Below are 16,336 nucleotides of genomic sequence, written 5' to 3'. Positions count from 1 at the left end.
AATAATACACACTCGTGAGATTTAATTAAATATATAATCGAACAATGGGCAACGAAAAGCCGCCTTTTCAAGGAGGGGAAAAAAACTCGTCTGTCTCCGATTTAAAAAAGATCCACGCGATAGGAGGGGCGTTTTGCAAATCCGTGAAGCGCACTGATGAAATTGACGGAGTACGTATATTCCGTTCGCCATAGAAACGCGCACCGATGCACCCTATGAACACGATAAACGAATTTTAGGTAAAAGCACCGTTCGATTCGCTATCGGATCCGTCTCCAAGTCGAAGGCTTGCTACTAGTCCTCTCTCTCTTCATATTCCGCGATATTGCCGGGGTCAAAATCTTTCCAAGGAGGGGGATGTGGAATCGCGTGCGAGCGGGGAAAAGATCATCGATTATCGATCCTCCTCTTCTACCAGGTATATATATATAAGCGAAAAGAGAAGTTTTCATTCGTGCACAGGAGGGAGAGTAGAAAAGTTGGAACGGTTCGAGGTCAAAATTACTGGACTGGACTCTCGCTTCGTAATTTATTCCTCTCCCCTCCCTCGCACATCCATCGACTAACCCTCGAGGGGTTCTCGAAATTTAGATTTAAAGCGGTCCCGATGAAAAATCCAAGGATTCGAACCGTGCCTCGTTATTTAGCCTATAAAATGTTCCCTCCCACCGTTTTGGAAGGAAACGTGCCTCGCGATTTTCACGCTCCTCCTCCTCCTCCTCGAGATCATCCCTCTTTTTTTCCTTTCCCAGAACGGACAGATAGATCGGTTCAGATCTATCGTTTCGTTTGGATCGAAGGAGAAAAGGCAAGGAGAAGAGGGTGGGAAAAAATGGTTTCGCAAAATGGCCGAGGGTTGAGGGAAAGGAGAGAGAGAGAGAGAGAGAGAAGAGGAGAGTCGTTTTCCATCGCGGTTGCCGGCATTAACGATCGTACGTATTGCTCGTTACCGCAGCCCCCGCTTTATCGTTGGCGAGATTTATGTCAAGTGTATCGAAGGACTCGGCCATTTTTATTCGATCGAGATAATGTCGACGTCGCAGCTTCTTTGTTCCCCGCACAGACGACTCTGTGCGGACCGCGAGTTATCGAGAGTTATCGAAGAGCTCGACGACGATCTTTTCTCCCTATATACGTTCCGATACGTAGGGAATTTCCGAGCCAAGGAGGAGAGGAGGGCGCCTCGATGCGCACCGATGTCACGCTTCGATATAACCGAACACGCCGCCTTCCTTCCACCTCGATAATTGCTTCCTCGAAACGTCTTCCTTTTTCTCCTCCTCCCTTTCTCTCCCATTTCCGCCGATTAATTAAAACCCATCCGGGGTTATTTTCCCTCCCGATGATATCGCGGCGAGATCATGAATTTTACACGGTTGGTACATACGCGGAAACGGAGAGGCGAGTCGAGCGGAGGAAAAAAGGTGAAATTAAAGGAAAGGGAAGAAATCTCGGTCGTCGTGATTCCGCTTCCCACATTTTTATACCTTGATGGTTAATAGAATCGGTTAATAACGAGCCTCGATGTCCCGATTTCCAGATTATCAACCGGATCTCGAGTTCGTTCCAATTCGAATGATCTAAAAATCTAATAATCAATTTAGAATTTAACGAAGCATTTACCGAATTATTCGATTGTAGAAGAGAATGCAAAAAAGATAGAGAGATCGATTTTTTTCCCCTCCGGTTCGATCGGAGAGAGGGATCCCAGTTGGAGAAGAAACGAGAGAGGCTTTTATCGGTGAAACGATATACTCCTGATGGACCTCCACTACGGTAATTTCGAGGGAATTAGTTCCGGTTTCTACGCTTTAATAACTCGGAACCGTGGCCGGAACAGTACGTCTTTCTCGAGCGAAGAGACGACAGGAGTCGGGAGTAAGAAGAAGAATAAGAAGAAGAAGAAGAAAAAGAGGAGGAGGAGGAGGTCGACGTTGGAACATCGTCTAAATCTAGCGGTCGTCGGACGAGTTTTTTTAAACGGTGCCCACTTGGAACCGTACCAATACCGAATACCGAAGCTACATGCGGCGAATCGAAAAAAGGGGGCACGAACTCCGCCGAAAAATTTTATTACCCCTCCAACATCCCCCAACCGAGTGTTTTTCCCCCGATGATATTAAAACACGGTCGCGGACAAGCCGCGAACAAGCACGCTCCAAAATTTGGCCTGTCTTCAAGTCGAGACTTGGCTTGCTCGCTTTTTTCGTTTTCTTTTTTCTCCAGGGCGGAGAGATTCTCGTCTCGAAAATTCGCGATCGAAGAATCGATCGAGGAAATAAAACGCTCGTCAGATTAAGGGACGCATTTCGATTCTATTTTGAAACCGAAAGGAACAAAAGAGCGAAAGGAGGGAGGCAGAAAAAAAATTCGGCTATCGATTCTCCTCGCATCGGGGGAGGAAAAGTTTCAGGCGGACTGGTTAGAAGGCCGTGATTACTTTTCTTATTCCCGGGGAGTGGCGGCTTTGTTCCGGAGGTGGTAAAGTTTGCCAAACACAAAGATGAATCGGCAAGTTTTCTCGGCCGACTTCCATTCGAATTCGCCGCCTCGTCCTCCCCCGAGTGAAACTCGCGCCACTCGTGAATTCGGGGAACGGCCAACGTCGTCGAAATTAAACCATCGTCCTGGAAAACCGAAAAATGGGTACATTCCCAACACGCAGAGAAGAGAATATCACCTCGCCTGAAAAGCGGAACACCTCGTCGCAACTAAATAACAACGAACAACAGATGTTGGTGTATGTAGGTCGACCGAGTAGCAACGACTAAGAGCAAATCGAAACTTTTCGATTACCACGGACCTCTACGGCGACCGTTTCCGAAATTGCTTCCAAGAAGAGACCATCTCTCCCTCCCTCCCTTCTTCTTCCCTTCCAAGTCATCTCTATCGACAAACAACTTTCACCGACACCTCAAGTCCCGGTTGAGAAAAAGACAAGGCAACAAACTAACCGGATTCCTCTCTCGAGAAAGCGGGGAGGAAAGGGAGAGAGACGCTACAGGCAGGTCAGATTTGACGAAAGAGGCGACGACGATCCGGGATAATCTTCTTGATCCGTTTATGCCGCGAATTTCGATTCACCGTGGAAGGTCTCGCGAGATATTGCGCCCCCGTTCACGATTCACCAATTCCAAGCCGCGGCGGCAACAATGGCCGGATTAAGATTCGCAAACGAACCCGTCAATCCCTCATTCACCGAGCCGAACTTACACACGCACGCACGAACACGCGTGCACACACCTCGACGCCCGTGGCACGGGACGCTGGATTTCGCGGCTTCCCCCACCCCGCCTGATAAGAATAATGCGAAACGATAACTGGAATCGTTCGAATTCGTCCAGTCGGTCGAGAAATCGGCGTGTTCGATAGGAGAGACGCGGCTTGAATCCGGTTGAACGGAACAAATGATCCGTGACCTTATCGCGGTAGCGGAGATAGGCACGAATGAGGGCTCGATTCGATAAGTGTTATCGATGGAGGAGAATCGAGTAGGTAATTTGTCGCGTGCGATTCGAGTAGCCTTTGAGTTTCGCGATCATTAATTGGGATCGATAAACTATTTCTACGAATCTTAAACTTGAAGAGACTGGCGTCCAATCTCGTATGAGTGGCGCAAGGGAGGGTGAAATTGCGACAGTTTACGAGGGAGTACAGTATACGTTATACGTGGATGGAAGCGGAAGTACGAGCTATACACGGCTCTATTCCGTGTAATATGGTGAACGCGTAAGAAACGGTCTCACGGAATGATGGACGCAATCGAGGAAGCCGATGAATAATTCATCCAGCTTAGATTCCTGTGATAAATTTCCGACGAAGAAATTACTTATTTACTTACTTTCGTCGTTGAATCCAGCCGTAAAAGGCCGAGCAGGGGATCGTCTTATTCTCGATCGGAAGACAGTATCATCGAGAAGATTCGTAGATCGATAGAAGCGTCATTGATGGAATCATCGAACAATGAACGGCCGATGAAATAGGAAAGTTGGATAAATAAAATTGCAGAAAGCGTACGATGTTAAGAAAAAAAGAAAAAGAAAAAAGTGGGACGCGTTAATCGCGCGCGTTTCGAAGCGACGGAATTTTCCACGATGAATCATCGTTAGAGCCAGCAGATTTTGCGCCGCCACGATAGAGCAACTCATCTAGCGGATAGGCGTCAATCACCGTGCCAATCGTAACATCCATCGGTGTCAATCGGTCGAACGATACTTTCTATCCTATCCGGATGGATCGATCGATCGGAATTTCCATGCCTCTACGAGGAACAGTTTCCAACAATGATATTAATCGGCGACGCTACGTTTCGACAGGATCGCTTAACTCTATTGCAAGATCCTCTCCAAGAGCGGATTGGGGGAGGAAAAAAAAAAAAAAAAAAAAATGTACAATAAGGTCGTATTGGAAAAATTGGCTCGATACGACGAATTCGCCGAGTATAGAGAAGAATGCTGAGTCAGCGATAAGGTATCTTAATCTCGCGCGATTATTTACCACGGCGGACGTCATAAATTGCGGCGGATAAAATATGAGGCAAGCATTACTCCTCCCACCACTTATGACCGATGAGTCGGTGAACTAGTCTTATCGGTGCGCTCTTATCGCAAATTAAATGTCGCGAAATTCGCGGTTATTTTCGCTGGATTCGCGATTTTTTCTACCAGCCTGTACGATGTATTTTTTCTTCGTTTATCGAAGATGACGAATTGTCTCCACTCGAAAATTGGACTTTTTCTTTTTTTTTACAAAGAGAAGGATAAGAAATACATTGTTGGTGATCAAGAGGAATTATTTGAGGGAAATATCTCTCGCGGGAAAGAACGGAGGGAAATTTTCAAGGCGTCAAATGTTCGACGAGCACGAAATTAATTGCTCGTCACGGCCCGTTCCCTTTTGCCGCGCAGGGCTTGGGATAAAGTGTCAGAGGGAGGAGGGGCCTCTCCTTCACGCCCGCGAGATCCTCTCGTCCCATCTCGAGGCTTGACAAAGTGCATATGAAATATAACGAGAATGCAGGATGCGCCGCAATTTCGCACGAACGTGTTATTACTCGAAGGGGAGAGAGAGAAGGGAGAGAAGGGGTGTCCAAGTACACCTCCACGAATTTACCATTCCTCCTCCGTCACGTATATTCCCTAATCGAAGCATCGCCGAATCCCGTTAAAAAACTAGACGGCTTGCTGGAAAATATTTTTCGTTCGACGCAGATATTACATAACCACATCGCAGCAATGATAGCGGATACTTTTAAAAGTCGAATCGAGCAGCGAGTTGTTGATCGATGGCTTGGAAAAATTGTATTGCAATTGGAATTCCAATTTAATGGATTAGAAAATGATGACTTCTCTTTGACTTACTTGAAGAGTGACTTACGAGTTCAAGTTATTTCTCGACGCGTTGATTAATTTGAAACTGAATCGTACAATTTCATTTCTTTATCGATTAATAATTTTTGGCAACGAGTTCGGAAAAAAAAATTATTCCGATCTATCGTTCTCTTACCTGTTGTTCCGAATGAAATTCGATTATCGTAGAAAATTTGAGAGTTGTATCATCGAGACGATTGAAATCGAATTTCAAGAAACACGATAAAAACGATTGGAAGATAGAAACGATGCGTTCGTTTGCAATTTGCAATTTCGGAGTGTGCACAAAGTTTCGTAATTAGCTCGATTTCCCCGCCAAAGTGTTTAATATTAAGCGCGATGACGCGGCACCCGAGATGCAACGAATTCATTTACCACGGCTCACTTCTATCCTCCTCGATCGAGTTTCTGGTAGGAATTTCCTTTCTACGTACCGCACGAGAACAATCACTGGGCTCGTGTACATATCCCTCTTCTCTTTACGATCAGATACTCACCTGCAACAGAAAAGAAACGTGGATGTCGATTATTATTAAAACGTGCCTCGAGATTTAGCGTAGCGGAACGCGCGCACGCGTGCAACGTGTTTTATTGCGATTCCGAGTGCACGTATGCTGCGTAAAGCGGTCGTAAATTCCGTTTCAGAAAGCCTCCGCTCGTTTATCGCGTTCGAATAATGGCAGAAATGTAAAAAAAGAGAAAGAGAGAAAGGAACGGGGGGGAGGAAAAGAAAAGAAAGGAAAGGAAAGGAAAGGGGGGAAAAAAAGGAATACGAAATTTTATCCATAATTATTCCACGGGAATGGAAGAAGAAACTGCGCGACGTATCGATAAATGGAGCTGACGATAAACGAATAGAAAGAACGTCGCATTCCGATTACGTCGCATCGCTCCATGATAATTGTTAATTATCAGGTAAATCAACGCGCGCCACGATTAATAATCCCATCACTTCCGATTTACGCAATCCCGTCGAGTTACCTGCCGTCCAACCGATTCATCCCCGCGACATTATCCCCCCATTTTAATCCGTTTTACACCCCCTTCCACCCCGTCCAACTTTTCATTTCCTACGATCGTTCCGGTTGGTACGGTGACCCCGAACCAGAACGAAACAATGTTTCCATGTTTCTACGAAAGATATTCGAGACGATGATTGGTGGCAAGTCTCGACAATAATTTCTCCATCAAGCTTTGAAAAACAGAGAATGAAAGAGAGAGAGAGAAAAAAGGTAAATGTCACGCCGTTCGATCATACGACGCACGCACACGTATCGTTCGCAATTGATATTTTTACGCCTCCCCTCACCCCCGATTTTCCAAAAGGACGATAATCGAAATCGGTCGACAGAGGCGACCTTTCCCCTCGCGCGGAAACTCGATAAAAACTTTTTCAAAAGGAAGAAAAATAGAGATTTCCAATAGCCATAGGTGTAATGAATCTCGACTCGATCCACCGATAAAGCAAGTGAAATAACCGCGAATCCGGATAGGCGAAAAAGCGAAGCAATCAAAAGCTTCGCGCGGAGAGAACTTCAGGAGAAGGACGGTAGATGGAAAACTGTCTCGAAAACGTTGTCACGATAGTTTCGAACTGAATCGAAACTAGCGGTCGATAGTTGAAGAACGACAGAGAGAGGGAAAGAGAGGAACAGAGGGGAGGGCAAAGAGAAGAATGAATCGCCGGCCGTTTATCGAGCGCGGAGACGTAGTTTTTAGCGCGTGACATCAGCAGATCTATTAGTCACGACGAGTTCTCTCGCGAGGCGGTGGCCGCAATTACGTGTAATCTGGAAAGGAAACGACGTCTCTGCGTAAGAAACGATACGTAAGGGCCAAAGTTAGGGCTGGGAACCTTTCGTTCGCAGTTTAACGAGACAAGTCCAGCGAGTGTCGAATCCTCGGCAAGGAAGAGACAAATTATTACGAAATTTCTCGTCGCTGTCGTCACCGCGAGGAACACGATGATAAAGTTAATCCATTAATTAGAGCTATTCTTCGTAGCAAATTCGATCTTGCCAGAGCAAAAAAAAACTCAGCTCAAAGAAATATCCGAGCGTGTCTCGATCTAATCCGGATTCGATGGCGTGTAGTACGATCGTCTCTCTTCCGCGAAGAAAAAGAATGTGGATCGCTCGTCTCGCTGGCCTCGAACCGACTCGAAGGTTCGAATATTTGACTCGAGCCCGCTCCTCTCGGAAAAAAAAAAGGAATCACCGAGTGTCGGATTGACGCAACGCGGCACCACACCTCGACTCCCCGTCCCTGTTTCTCAACGTCTGTTAGAAAGTTCGATAGGCATGATCGATTCATAAGGACGACGTGGTGCTGAGGTCGTGAATGGAATAACGAATTCGACGATGACCAATCTCGAAGACTCGAGGATGACGCGACGCGAGTCGACTCGAGCGTTTGCAAACTCGAAGATGTTTCGAGAAGATCGCCGATTCGGGAAATTAGGCGAAACAAAGACGATTCGTAAAAGTTTGTCGAGCACGCGTTCTGCTTCCTTTCCATTTTCACTGTCGAACGATCGAAACGCCGAGGAATTTTCTCTACTACTTTCTCTCCAGAGCTCGTTGCTTCTATGTTTCTCTTCTCTCTCTCTCTCTCTCTCGTTCAACTAATGGTACACAGGCGTAAGGGAAACTCTCAGTCCGAAACATTAGTTGCAATTAATAGATGGATAGAGTCGTAAACTCGCCAATGTTCTAGATCAAATCAGAGCAAATAGAGAAGATCCTCGAGGATCCCAGAATATCCACGATTCCTATCTTGGATGCCACTAATCTCGAACGAATCGTTCCACAATCCCACCCCAGAAGCGTTCGATAATCGTGCAACAACGTTGCAGGGAGACAGAGAGATATACAGAGAGAAAGAGAGAGAGAGAGAGAGAGAGAGACCATGGCAACGATGGGCGCGCCACTTCCTCCGTTTATATTTAAATGATCATCGACGACTACCGGATGTACCTTCGCGAAAGTGCACCTTCCTGTACGGTCGATGCCTGCCATTCTCCTGCATAGGAAGATCGTGGGGTCCCAGGTTCTCTCTCGACAGCGAGCTCACTAGGATCCCCCTGAGAGTCGCGAGGGTGCTGCTCGGAATGTCTCTGTTCATGTTGCCACCTCCCATATCATCCGAGTTCCCTCCTTATCGACATCGCGACATCCCCCCTTTGCCACTAATTACCACTAATCTCAGCGAAGATTATTCGCATTCTTCTTCTTCTTCTTCTCTCTTCACCTCCCGTTTCAGCGGAGATGTCGAAGCGCGCTTCGTCGAAGCGAAGCGACTCGATCTCCGCGAGAAAAATATCACACACTCCCTCCTCCTCCTCCTCCACTCCCTTCTTCCAATCCTCTCACGATGATTCTCCGCTCGACTGGAACGAGAATCGACGTGAACACGCGAAGGGAAACACGAGACGCGAGGATCGCGGGACGGTTCAATAGAATGGCAGGAGAATCGCGAAACGGCACCGCGATCGTCGCGTAACAGAGTTCGTAACTGGCTTCTTCGCAGGCCGCATCGTAGATAGGCAGCGGCTGCAGTTGCGTCACCATGTAAATTTAATCGGGTGTTGAGCGGGGTGATGGCTCGCGCCAAAGGTCGCGTGCGGGCGTAGCAGCTTGGAATACGCGTTGCACGAGAAGGAGGTGCAAAGCGCGCGCTATCGATCCGGCTGTCCACGGCTCGCTGCTCCGCTGCTCTCCCCTCGGAAAACCATCCTCCTCGAAAGCAGGGATCGCTCTCTCCTCGGCCGATTTACGAATCCCAAGCTTCCCGCTTCCCGCTCGCGGCGAAAAACATCGCGCGCGATGCCTCCTCGCCCCCCCTTTTCGCCGATCCTTCCTTCCTTCCTCTTTCCTTCGCACGAACACGCGCGTAACGACACGCACGCTCGAGCAGCCACGTGAACAGCGAGCGAGTTTTCGACGAAACTGGCAGCGAGTTTGCACACGGAACGAAAAGCGGGAAAAGCGGGCACGCGTGTGTACACTGCACTTGGAGGCGATGGAGGGAAAGGGGAGTTTTATCGAACGAGAGGATTATTCGATCGCGATTAACGAACAGGCCACGTCCCCGTGGTCCGCATGCTCGACCGTGTGACTGACTTGTGCTCGAGAAGCCACAGGTCCCTCCTCGCTCGCGAGTTTCTTTCTTGCTCCTTCTTCGAGCCTCTCCCACTCTGTCGGCGGTGTCGGTCTGATTCGACGACGGACAGTTGTTGGCTCGACAGCGGTGCACCTTCGACAGACACTGTTCCGAGGGAGTGGGATATATACGATTCGTTTGCATCGTATCTCCTATGCAACGTTCCAAGATATGAACAATCGAGCCGAGTTGTGTAATCACCCGGTTTCTTTAAATAGATTACGATTGTTTACTACTTCTTTCCTTCCTAGACGCCATTGTGGAAACTACACGCTCGAAACCGACGAAGCTAATTATCCCTCTATTTTTCCGCGCCGTTTCTAATTACAAATTAACTTGTAAATCGGTTCTCTTCAATGGAAGGAAACGCGGTTCGCTCCGATGGAAAAGGGATCGAATTCCGATCGAGAAGACGATATCGATTTTACTTCCTTCCACATCGCGAGCCGCGTTTTTATCCTTGATCGATCGAACGATAAAGATGCGATAACGATCGGTATTTCTCGATCGGAAATATTCGTGGATAGACGTTTCACGTTTCTGCTACTGTGGATTATATCGGACAAAGGGTAGATCGGGCACGGTCTCGGCGTAAATAACATTGAAATTCATCGCGGACGAGGCGATTCCGAGCTGGTTTAAAGATAGACGAAACACGGCCGTCGATGAATATTCCATCGATCGACGGAGCTCATTATTCAACCTCGCGAGTCGATAAAAAAAAAAAAGAAAAAAAAATGGAGATGACGCGGATGACGAGAAGCCTTGCCACCGATATTCAAATTACTCTGACATTTCTCGCCGTTTTTCGTCGTCTTTAACGTTTCTAGAATTACACGGTGTTTGTCGTTTCCCCGAGATACCGATAACGAGACGTCGTCTCGCCTTCAAAGACGTTTCCTCGAATCGAGAGACACAAAGGGGCGAAAGTCGGCTAATTCGACGAACGTCGACGTTTTCCTTTTTTCCTCTCGGTATAAACGAGAGAAAGAGAGAGAGAGAGATCGCCTTAAAAGGCAACGACGCGGCCTATTCATTCGCGTATCAACCGGCGAAACGATTCTCGAAATACCGGCGGGACCGCGCTCTTCCAAGGCAAATAACCGTGCGCTTCACTTTTGATGGATCCTTTGAGCCTCGTGGTATCTCCTCGCTTGGTTAAACATCGATCTCGTACAAAAAAAAAAAAAAAAAAAAAGAAAAAACCTAGCCGGGAGAAAAGCTCGAAAGAAACGCTCGTAAACTTGCAGGATGCAGGCTAATGGTTAATTGTTAAGTCGGGCAGGAGATAATTTTGCATCGAGGAATCGACGCTCGCGTTAATTTGGTTTGGTAATCGCTATCGTTTCATAGAAGCGAGCCATGAATTAACGATTACGTGCGAGAGGATCGAGATATTGCACGTCGCATATATATTTCTCTTTATAGTTTATTTCGAGAGATTTCGAGAATAGAAGAGATCATGAATGAAAGTCGATCCGGAGTCGATCGATTCGAAAACAGAAGATCAAAGATACAAGTCACCTAAATCGTATCGTTGCCCGTTCATTCTCATAACCCACTCGTCAACCCACTTCTTCCACGTCGCATTAAATCTCATCTCCTCCCCCCTACTTCTTTCCCACTTTCACGATTAACAGGCAATTAAGCCCGTTTTCACCAAGCACAGACCTCCTCGTCACAATAGACGGATCCTAGGATCGCGATCGTGGCAGCTAACCGACATCTACCGATAATCACGCCGACCCACGCGTGACGCAACGCATCGGCCCGTGAATACCGTAAATCATCCGTAATGCGCGAATCAACCGCGGCCGAAGCATCGCTCGCCTCGATCTCGCGAACGAGAACGGAAACGTTTTTTCCCTTCTTCCTTTCCGTCCAATCTCAACCTTTCTTCCTTCAATCCCCTGCTTACGAATGCAATTTGTAACCTCGATTTCGAGCGCTAGTTTCGATTAATATTATATATACGTTCTAACTTTCAGAAAATTATTATCCGAAAGGATGATATCGAAGTTGGTTCGTTTTCTTTCGCAGAGAGCGGAGTTTGGGTTATCGCGAGTTAGAGGGCGAGAGGAGAGGAGATCATCGATGCGTGGAAATCTGAAATCGTCCATGAAGATGGATGATCGAGTGTGGAATAAGAATGGGAGAATCTACTATATTGGATAGATTCCGTGATGATCCATCGTTGAAAAGATGTAAACTTGTCACGGGTGACAGGTAATTGCATCGTATGCGATATAATTTGGATCGAGATGGGAGAGGAATTGTCTTGTTGACCAATCGCAACGAAGAGCTCCTCGAAAACACCATTAACAACGGAGCTCTCCTTCGATGATAATGACCATGAGAAAGAGAAAGAGAGAGAGAGAGACTTGCCGGGAAGCGGGGAAAAAAGTGGTATCGCCTGAAATGAAAGAACTCGAGGGAAAAATGCCGGCGCGCAGGGAGGCGAGAAGCCGAGAAGCTCGGAGTCCAACTCTTTGAGGATTGAAAAGGAAACGGTTCGAGAGGCTGACCCCGTTTTTCATTCACCCGGCAGAAGCTGCGGGCGATTTCCCCGTTGACGCAGAAATCTTTGGCGAACGGTTTACCTCGAAAACAAACGTGCAGGAGGGGAGATGGAGATCGAAGGAAATAGTAAACTCGCAAATTCAACGGAGGAGATCCTTTTTATTCCTCGAAGCTGATGATTATGTTTGCTTCGCGTCGAAAAAACTACTGAATTTTTTTTCTCCAACGATCGAAAGCTTAAATCGAGATCTTGTTAATTCTTCTCTCATCGAACAAATCGGCCAACGCCGTTCAATTTCGCGTTTCTTCGTGTAAATATTAATCCCAGTATCTATTTCACATCCTTTTTACCTGCCAGGAACTCGAATTTCGGCTTGAACGTTTACCATCGTCCTCCGCCGAACTCGAGTCGCCGCCCACTCTCGTTAGAGAAAAAGAAAAGATCTCTGCCCGACGCGGGGAGACGCGGGAGGCGTGGATCGTGGCGGTGATATCGCGGCTGATTACGCAACCGGCTACGTCCCGGGACGAAACGCATCGTGGCTCGCCATCGACGATTCGCACGGGTGGAAACTGGCCGACTGGGCCCCGATATCCATGACGCGGCGACTTCTTGCGGCCGGCTGGCCTTGCAATGCCGCTCGCCATGCAAAGCAGCTCCGGCATTAGAACTGCGCGTCCACCTGCAAACACCGCCGATGGCATCCGGCCTTTGCGGCCGCGACTATCGACTATCGACCGAGAAAACTGCTTTTATCCTCCTCCTCGCCCGATCTTATATTTTATATCATCGATTCCTGATTAATTCTTCCCGATCGGAACCGGTTTCGCGCCTTATCCACGGTTTCGTTCCTTCGTGTTCCATCCGATATCGGTTGATAGAATTGACGGAATGTATAGCTTGACAATGAATCGGTTAAACGAGTTGTAATTCCCTTTTATCGTTTATTCTAACGATGTTAGATTGCATTTTTTTTATCTCGTTATGAATTCAAGGTTTCGAAGGTTGTACATTTGCGATGTGTTTAATGCGTTTAACTCGATGCTTTTTCTTGATTTATGGAAATCTCGGTTTGCACGGAGTGTTGATCCTTCGACGAATCTCTTTTTCAATCGAGCGGAGTAGCAACTCGAAGTATGCGTATCTTACATAAAATGATTTTCAAATACCGCGTTCTTATTAATTGAAGATTACGAAATCTGGCATAAATCACTCGTGAAACGTACACATTAAACGCGCAAAATGTTAATATATTTGCGGAGAATCGACTCAACTAAGATTCAACACGTAATCGCGACGAATAATTCGAAATCCCATCTTGAATGAAACGTTCGAACCAATTTGTTCCAAGAACCATCGGAGCGAACTTTCGAGTTTGATCGGCGATCGAAGACACGTCGTTCAACGTTACGTTATCCAAGGAAGGGAAGGAAGATGCTAATGGTCCGAAGGAAATTCGCTGGAACGGTGACAAAAGGCCATCAACGTAATTACCGGGGCGGCGTCGAAAAATGCGAGAAAACGCGAGTGGGAGCCGGTTAAGTGCGAACTTGGCGAGATCTATCGGCAAGTTGGTAAAAGAGCCATTAGCGAGTTCGAACCCGGAGGCCTGCACCGCTTCGCCTGCATACCCTTAATCCCCGTTTTCACGGATATTACGCCATTTAAAATTCTAATCCGCGACTGTTTTCGCCCTCTTGTTGCTGTTGCGAGACGATCGCGGCGAATTCGAAACGCGAGAATCGGGACGAACAACTTCGTTTCCTTTCCCGGCGGAAAATCCTACATCCAGCGGCGTAACAATTACGTTTTACGCGGGAAAACTTAGTCGGGGAAATCTCGTCGAGCGAAAAGGTACGAAATTTCTGGCTAGGATGTTATAAGAGAGTTTCTATCTTTAAAGTCATCTCCGCCCACGGACGTTGAACGATTCGTCGATTAGAGTCGAAGGAAAAAATTACGTTCCATGATGGTGGAAAATGTCTCTGGAAGTTCTCTGGAGAAGATTAAGAATGATTACGAACCAACGAACGAATCTTAATTACAAATCTTACCTCACGCTTTCGCTCTCGAAATCAAGGAATAAGAACAAATCTTCTTCTCTCTGCCAAAATTCAGAAACTCTTCCACCGTTTCCAAAAATAAAAAGCGGCTTTCCGAGTGGGTACGCGATCCGAGCAACGACCGCAGACGCGTGAAAGCGGAATCAGCTATAATTTGTCCTCTCGGATCGTTGCGTGGCGCATGCACGTCGTTAATTATTCCGCGCGTGCCAGTTACAAATGCAACGCGCCGTTTCGTTTCCCGCTGTCCAATTTCACCTTTCGGTCGAGGGGAACGGTTCCACGGTCCGCGAACGAAAGGATGAAAAAAAGAAAAAAAAAATTCCACGTTTTTACGTAATCATTCTCTCCTTTTTTTTTCTTTTCGCGAGTCAGCTTCTTACGCAACGATCTATTAAAAAAAAAAAAGAGAGAAAAAGAGAAAAACGGATTCTACGATGGTCTGCCGAGATCTCCACCAGGTGTCGACCAGGTTCGTTCGCTATGAATCGAGTAGCGCGCAATCGACGAAGAATCGTTAGATATCGCGTAGAAGTTCGCGTCACGGATCTGTGGATAGCATACAGGCGATGAATAGAGCAGTCATTCTGATTAACGAGCGACCGTCCTTTCTGACTGAGCGCAGAAATGATATTTTTTGCTTTGCTGGATGGAGAATTAAATCATCGTTTCCATCCTGGACCGGCGATTATTACTATTCGAATATTCCACGGAGTGCGAGAGTCGAAGCGTTCTTTTGAATTCGAGCGATCGACCGTGGTTAACCGTGTTCGAAAGAAACTCTCTTTATCTCTCGCTAATTCTCCATTCTTTCAATTTTAGGGTAATGAGATAGGTAGGCGGATTAGACGGAGAAAGGAATTTTTTTTTGCAACTGCCGTAAAAATTTTTTTACCAACCGATAAACATCATTTTTCCCCGGCTTTACCAGGGGGATTAATAGAAGAGGCGGATTCCGAGAGTTAGAATCTCTCTTCTTTATCGCCGAGGTTAAAATTAACCTCTTTCTATTGTCGGTCTACCGAATCCGGGTGAATTTTTAAAAGGGGAAAGGGCTCCGCGATGATTAAAAATGTTCTTTTAATAAATGTCCAGGGGCGATTCTCGATTCCCTCCGCTAGAGGGAAATGGCGAAAATGGAACTAAAAAAAAAAAAAAAAAAAAGAAGAAGAAGGATAGTACTCAAACGATTACTCAATTTCATACCTCAAGTCAACGCGTCTTTAACAAATAAATATTAACAAAGAACAATTGAATTGAAGAAACGTTGCCTTGAGTCTGCAAAGGTAACAAGAATATCGAGATACGAATAACGCGAATAAAGAGGGAGACAAAAGTAGTGACAGAAACGAACAATGCTGAACCCACGTTGTTACGCCCTCAATATAAACGCAACGATGATGACTCGTAAGAGTCATCGAACCGGGTCGCTTTTTCGTTTGCCAAGGGATCCCTCGTGTGTTCGAATTCTCTAATCCCAATGTAAACACGATTGCCATTTGCATACCGGGGCAAGAGGCAAACGAGATGATGAAGAGAACGAGAGGAGAAAAATCCACGATTAAAATCCAACCATTTCCAACCATCGGTTCGTTTTCGTTGATCGTGAAATTTAATTGAGAGGGATATTCGTACGTTTCTCTTCTTTTTTTTTTTTTTTCTCCACGAGATGAGACTTAAATGCCGACACGATGGCGCGTAAAAGTCGGGGGGGAACCTGTTCTGGAATTGTTGGAAAACGTGCAGTCGCGGGAATAAACGCCGCCAAATAAAGAATGTCGTCCTCGAGAGTCGAAGGATACAAGAAAGTGAAAAGGAAACCGGGGATGGCCGGACATAGACGAGATTGCTACTCGCCCCGCTACACAAAGTAACGACGGATAATTCGATGGCAATTTTTCTTCCAGATTTATCGTGCAAGAAAAAGGAGAAAATCTCTCGCGAATGCAATATCAAGAGAGGAGGAACATTAAAAAAAAGAAAAGTTTAAATTACTCGAATTAAAAAGATTTAAAAAACCGAGGTTCGCATCCTGTTTGGCGCATCTTTAATGAACGATAATTACACATTTCGGCCAGTCTTCCCTTCGGTCGGAGCTGGCCAGCTAGCCAGCCAAGGGAATTGCACAACCGTGCTCCCAGATCCACATGTCTGATCAGCGACGCGTTGTGCCCGTTAACGCGAGCGTGTCGTTGAAAAGGACGTCGCGGGTGAAAAGGAGA

The 16,336-nt window shown here is 46.6% G+C and overlaps 1 protein-coding gene across 18 annotated transcripts in view; it reads right to left on the bottom strand.

The window, feature by feature from the left end:
* Nucleotides 1-16,336, bottom strand: part of LOC408685 (MAP7 domain-containing protein 1) — a 145,421-nt gene that overhangs the window by 55,388 nt on the left and 73,697 nt on the right. For 2 of the 18 annotated variants that reach the window (XM_006569107.3, XM_006569111.3), the window contains exon 1: nt 8,345-9,496. The exons of 15 other annotated variants lie outside the window; for them this stretch is intronic. In XM_006569107.3, the coding sequence (XP_006569170.3) occupies nt 8,345-8,507 (163 nt within the window). In that variant the 5' untranslated portion in view covers nt 8,508-9,496. Of the gene's footprint in view, nt 1-8,344; nt 9,498-16,336 lie in introns of those variants that run through there. One more of the 18 variants, XM_006569104.3, reaches the window with a different exon arrangement.

This window comes from Apis mellifera, linkage group LG2 (assembly GCF_003254395.2).
Source record: "Apis mellifera strain DH4 linkage group LG2, Amel_HAv3.1, whole genome shotgun sequence".
In the NCBI taxonomy this organism is placed as follows: Eukaryota; Metazoa; Arthropoda; class Insecta; order Hymenoptera; family Apidae; genus Apis; species Apis mellifera.
The sequence above is the reverse complement of the archived record's forward strand: the minus strand, read 5'-3'. Positions and strand labels throughout refer to the sequence as shown.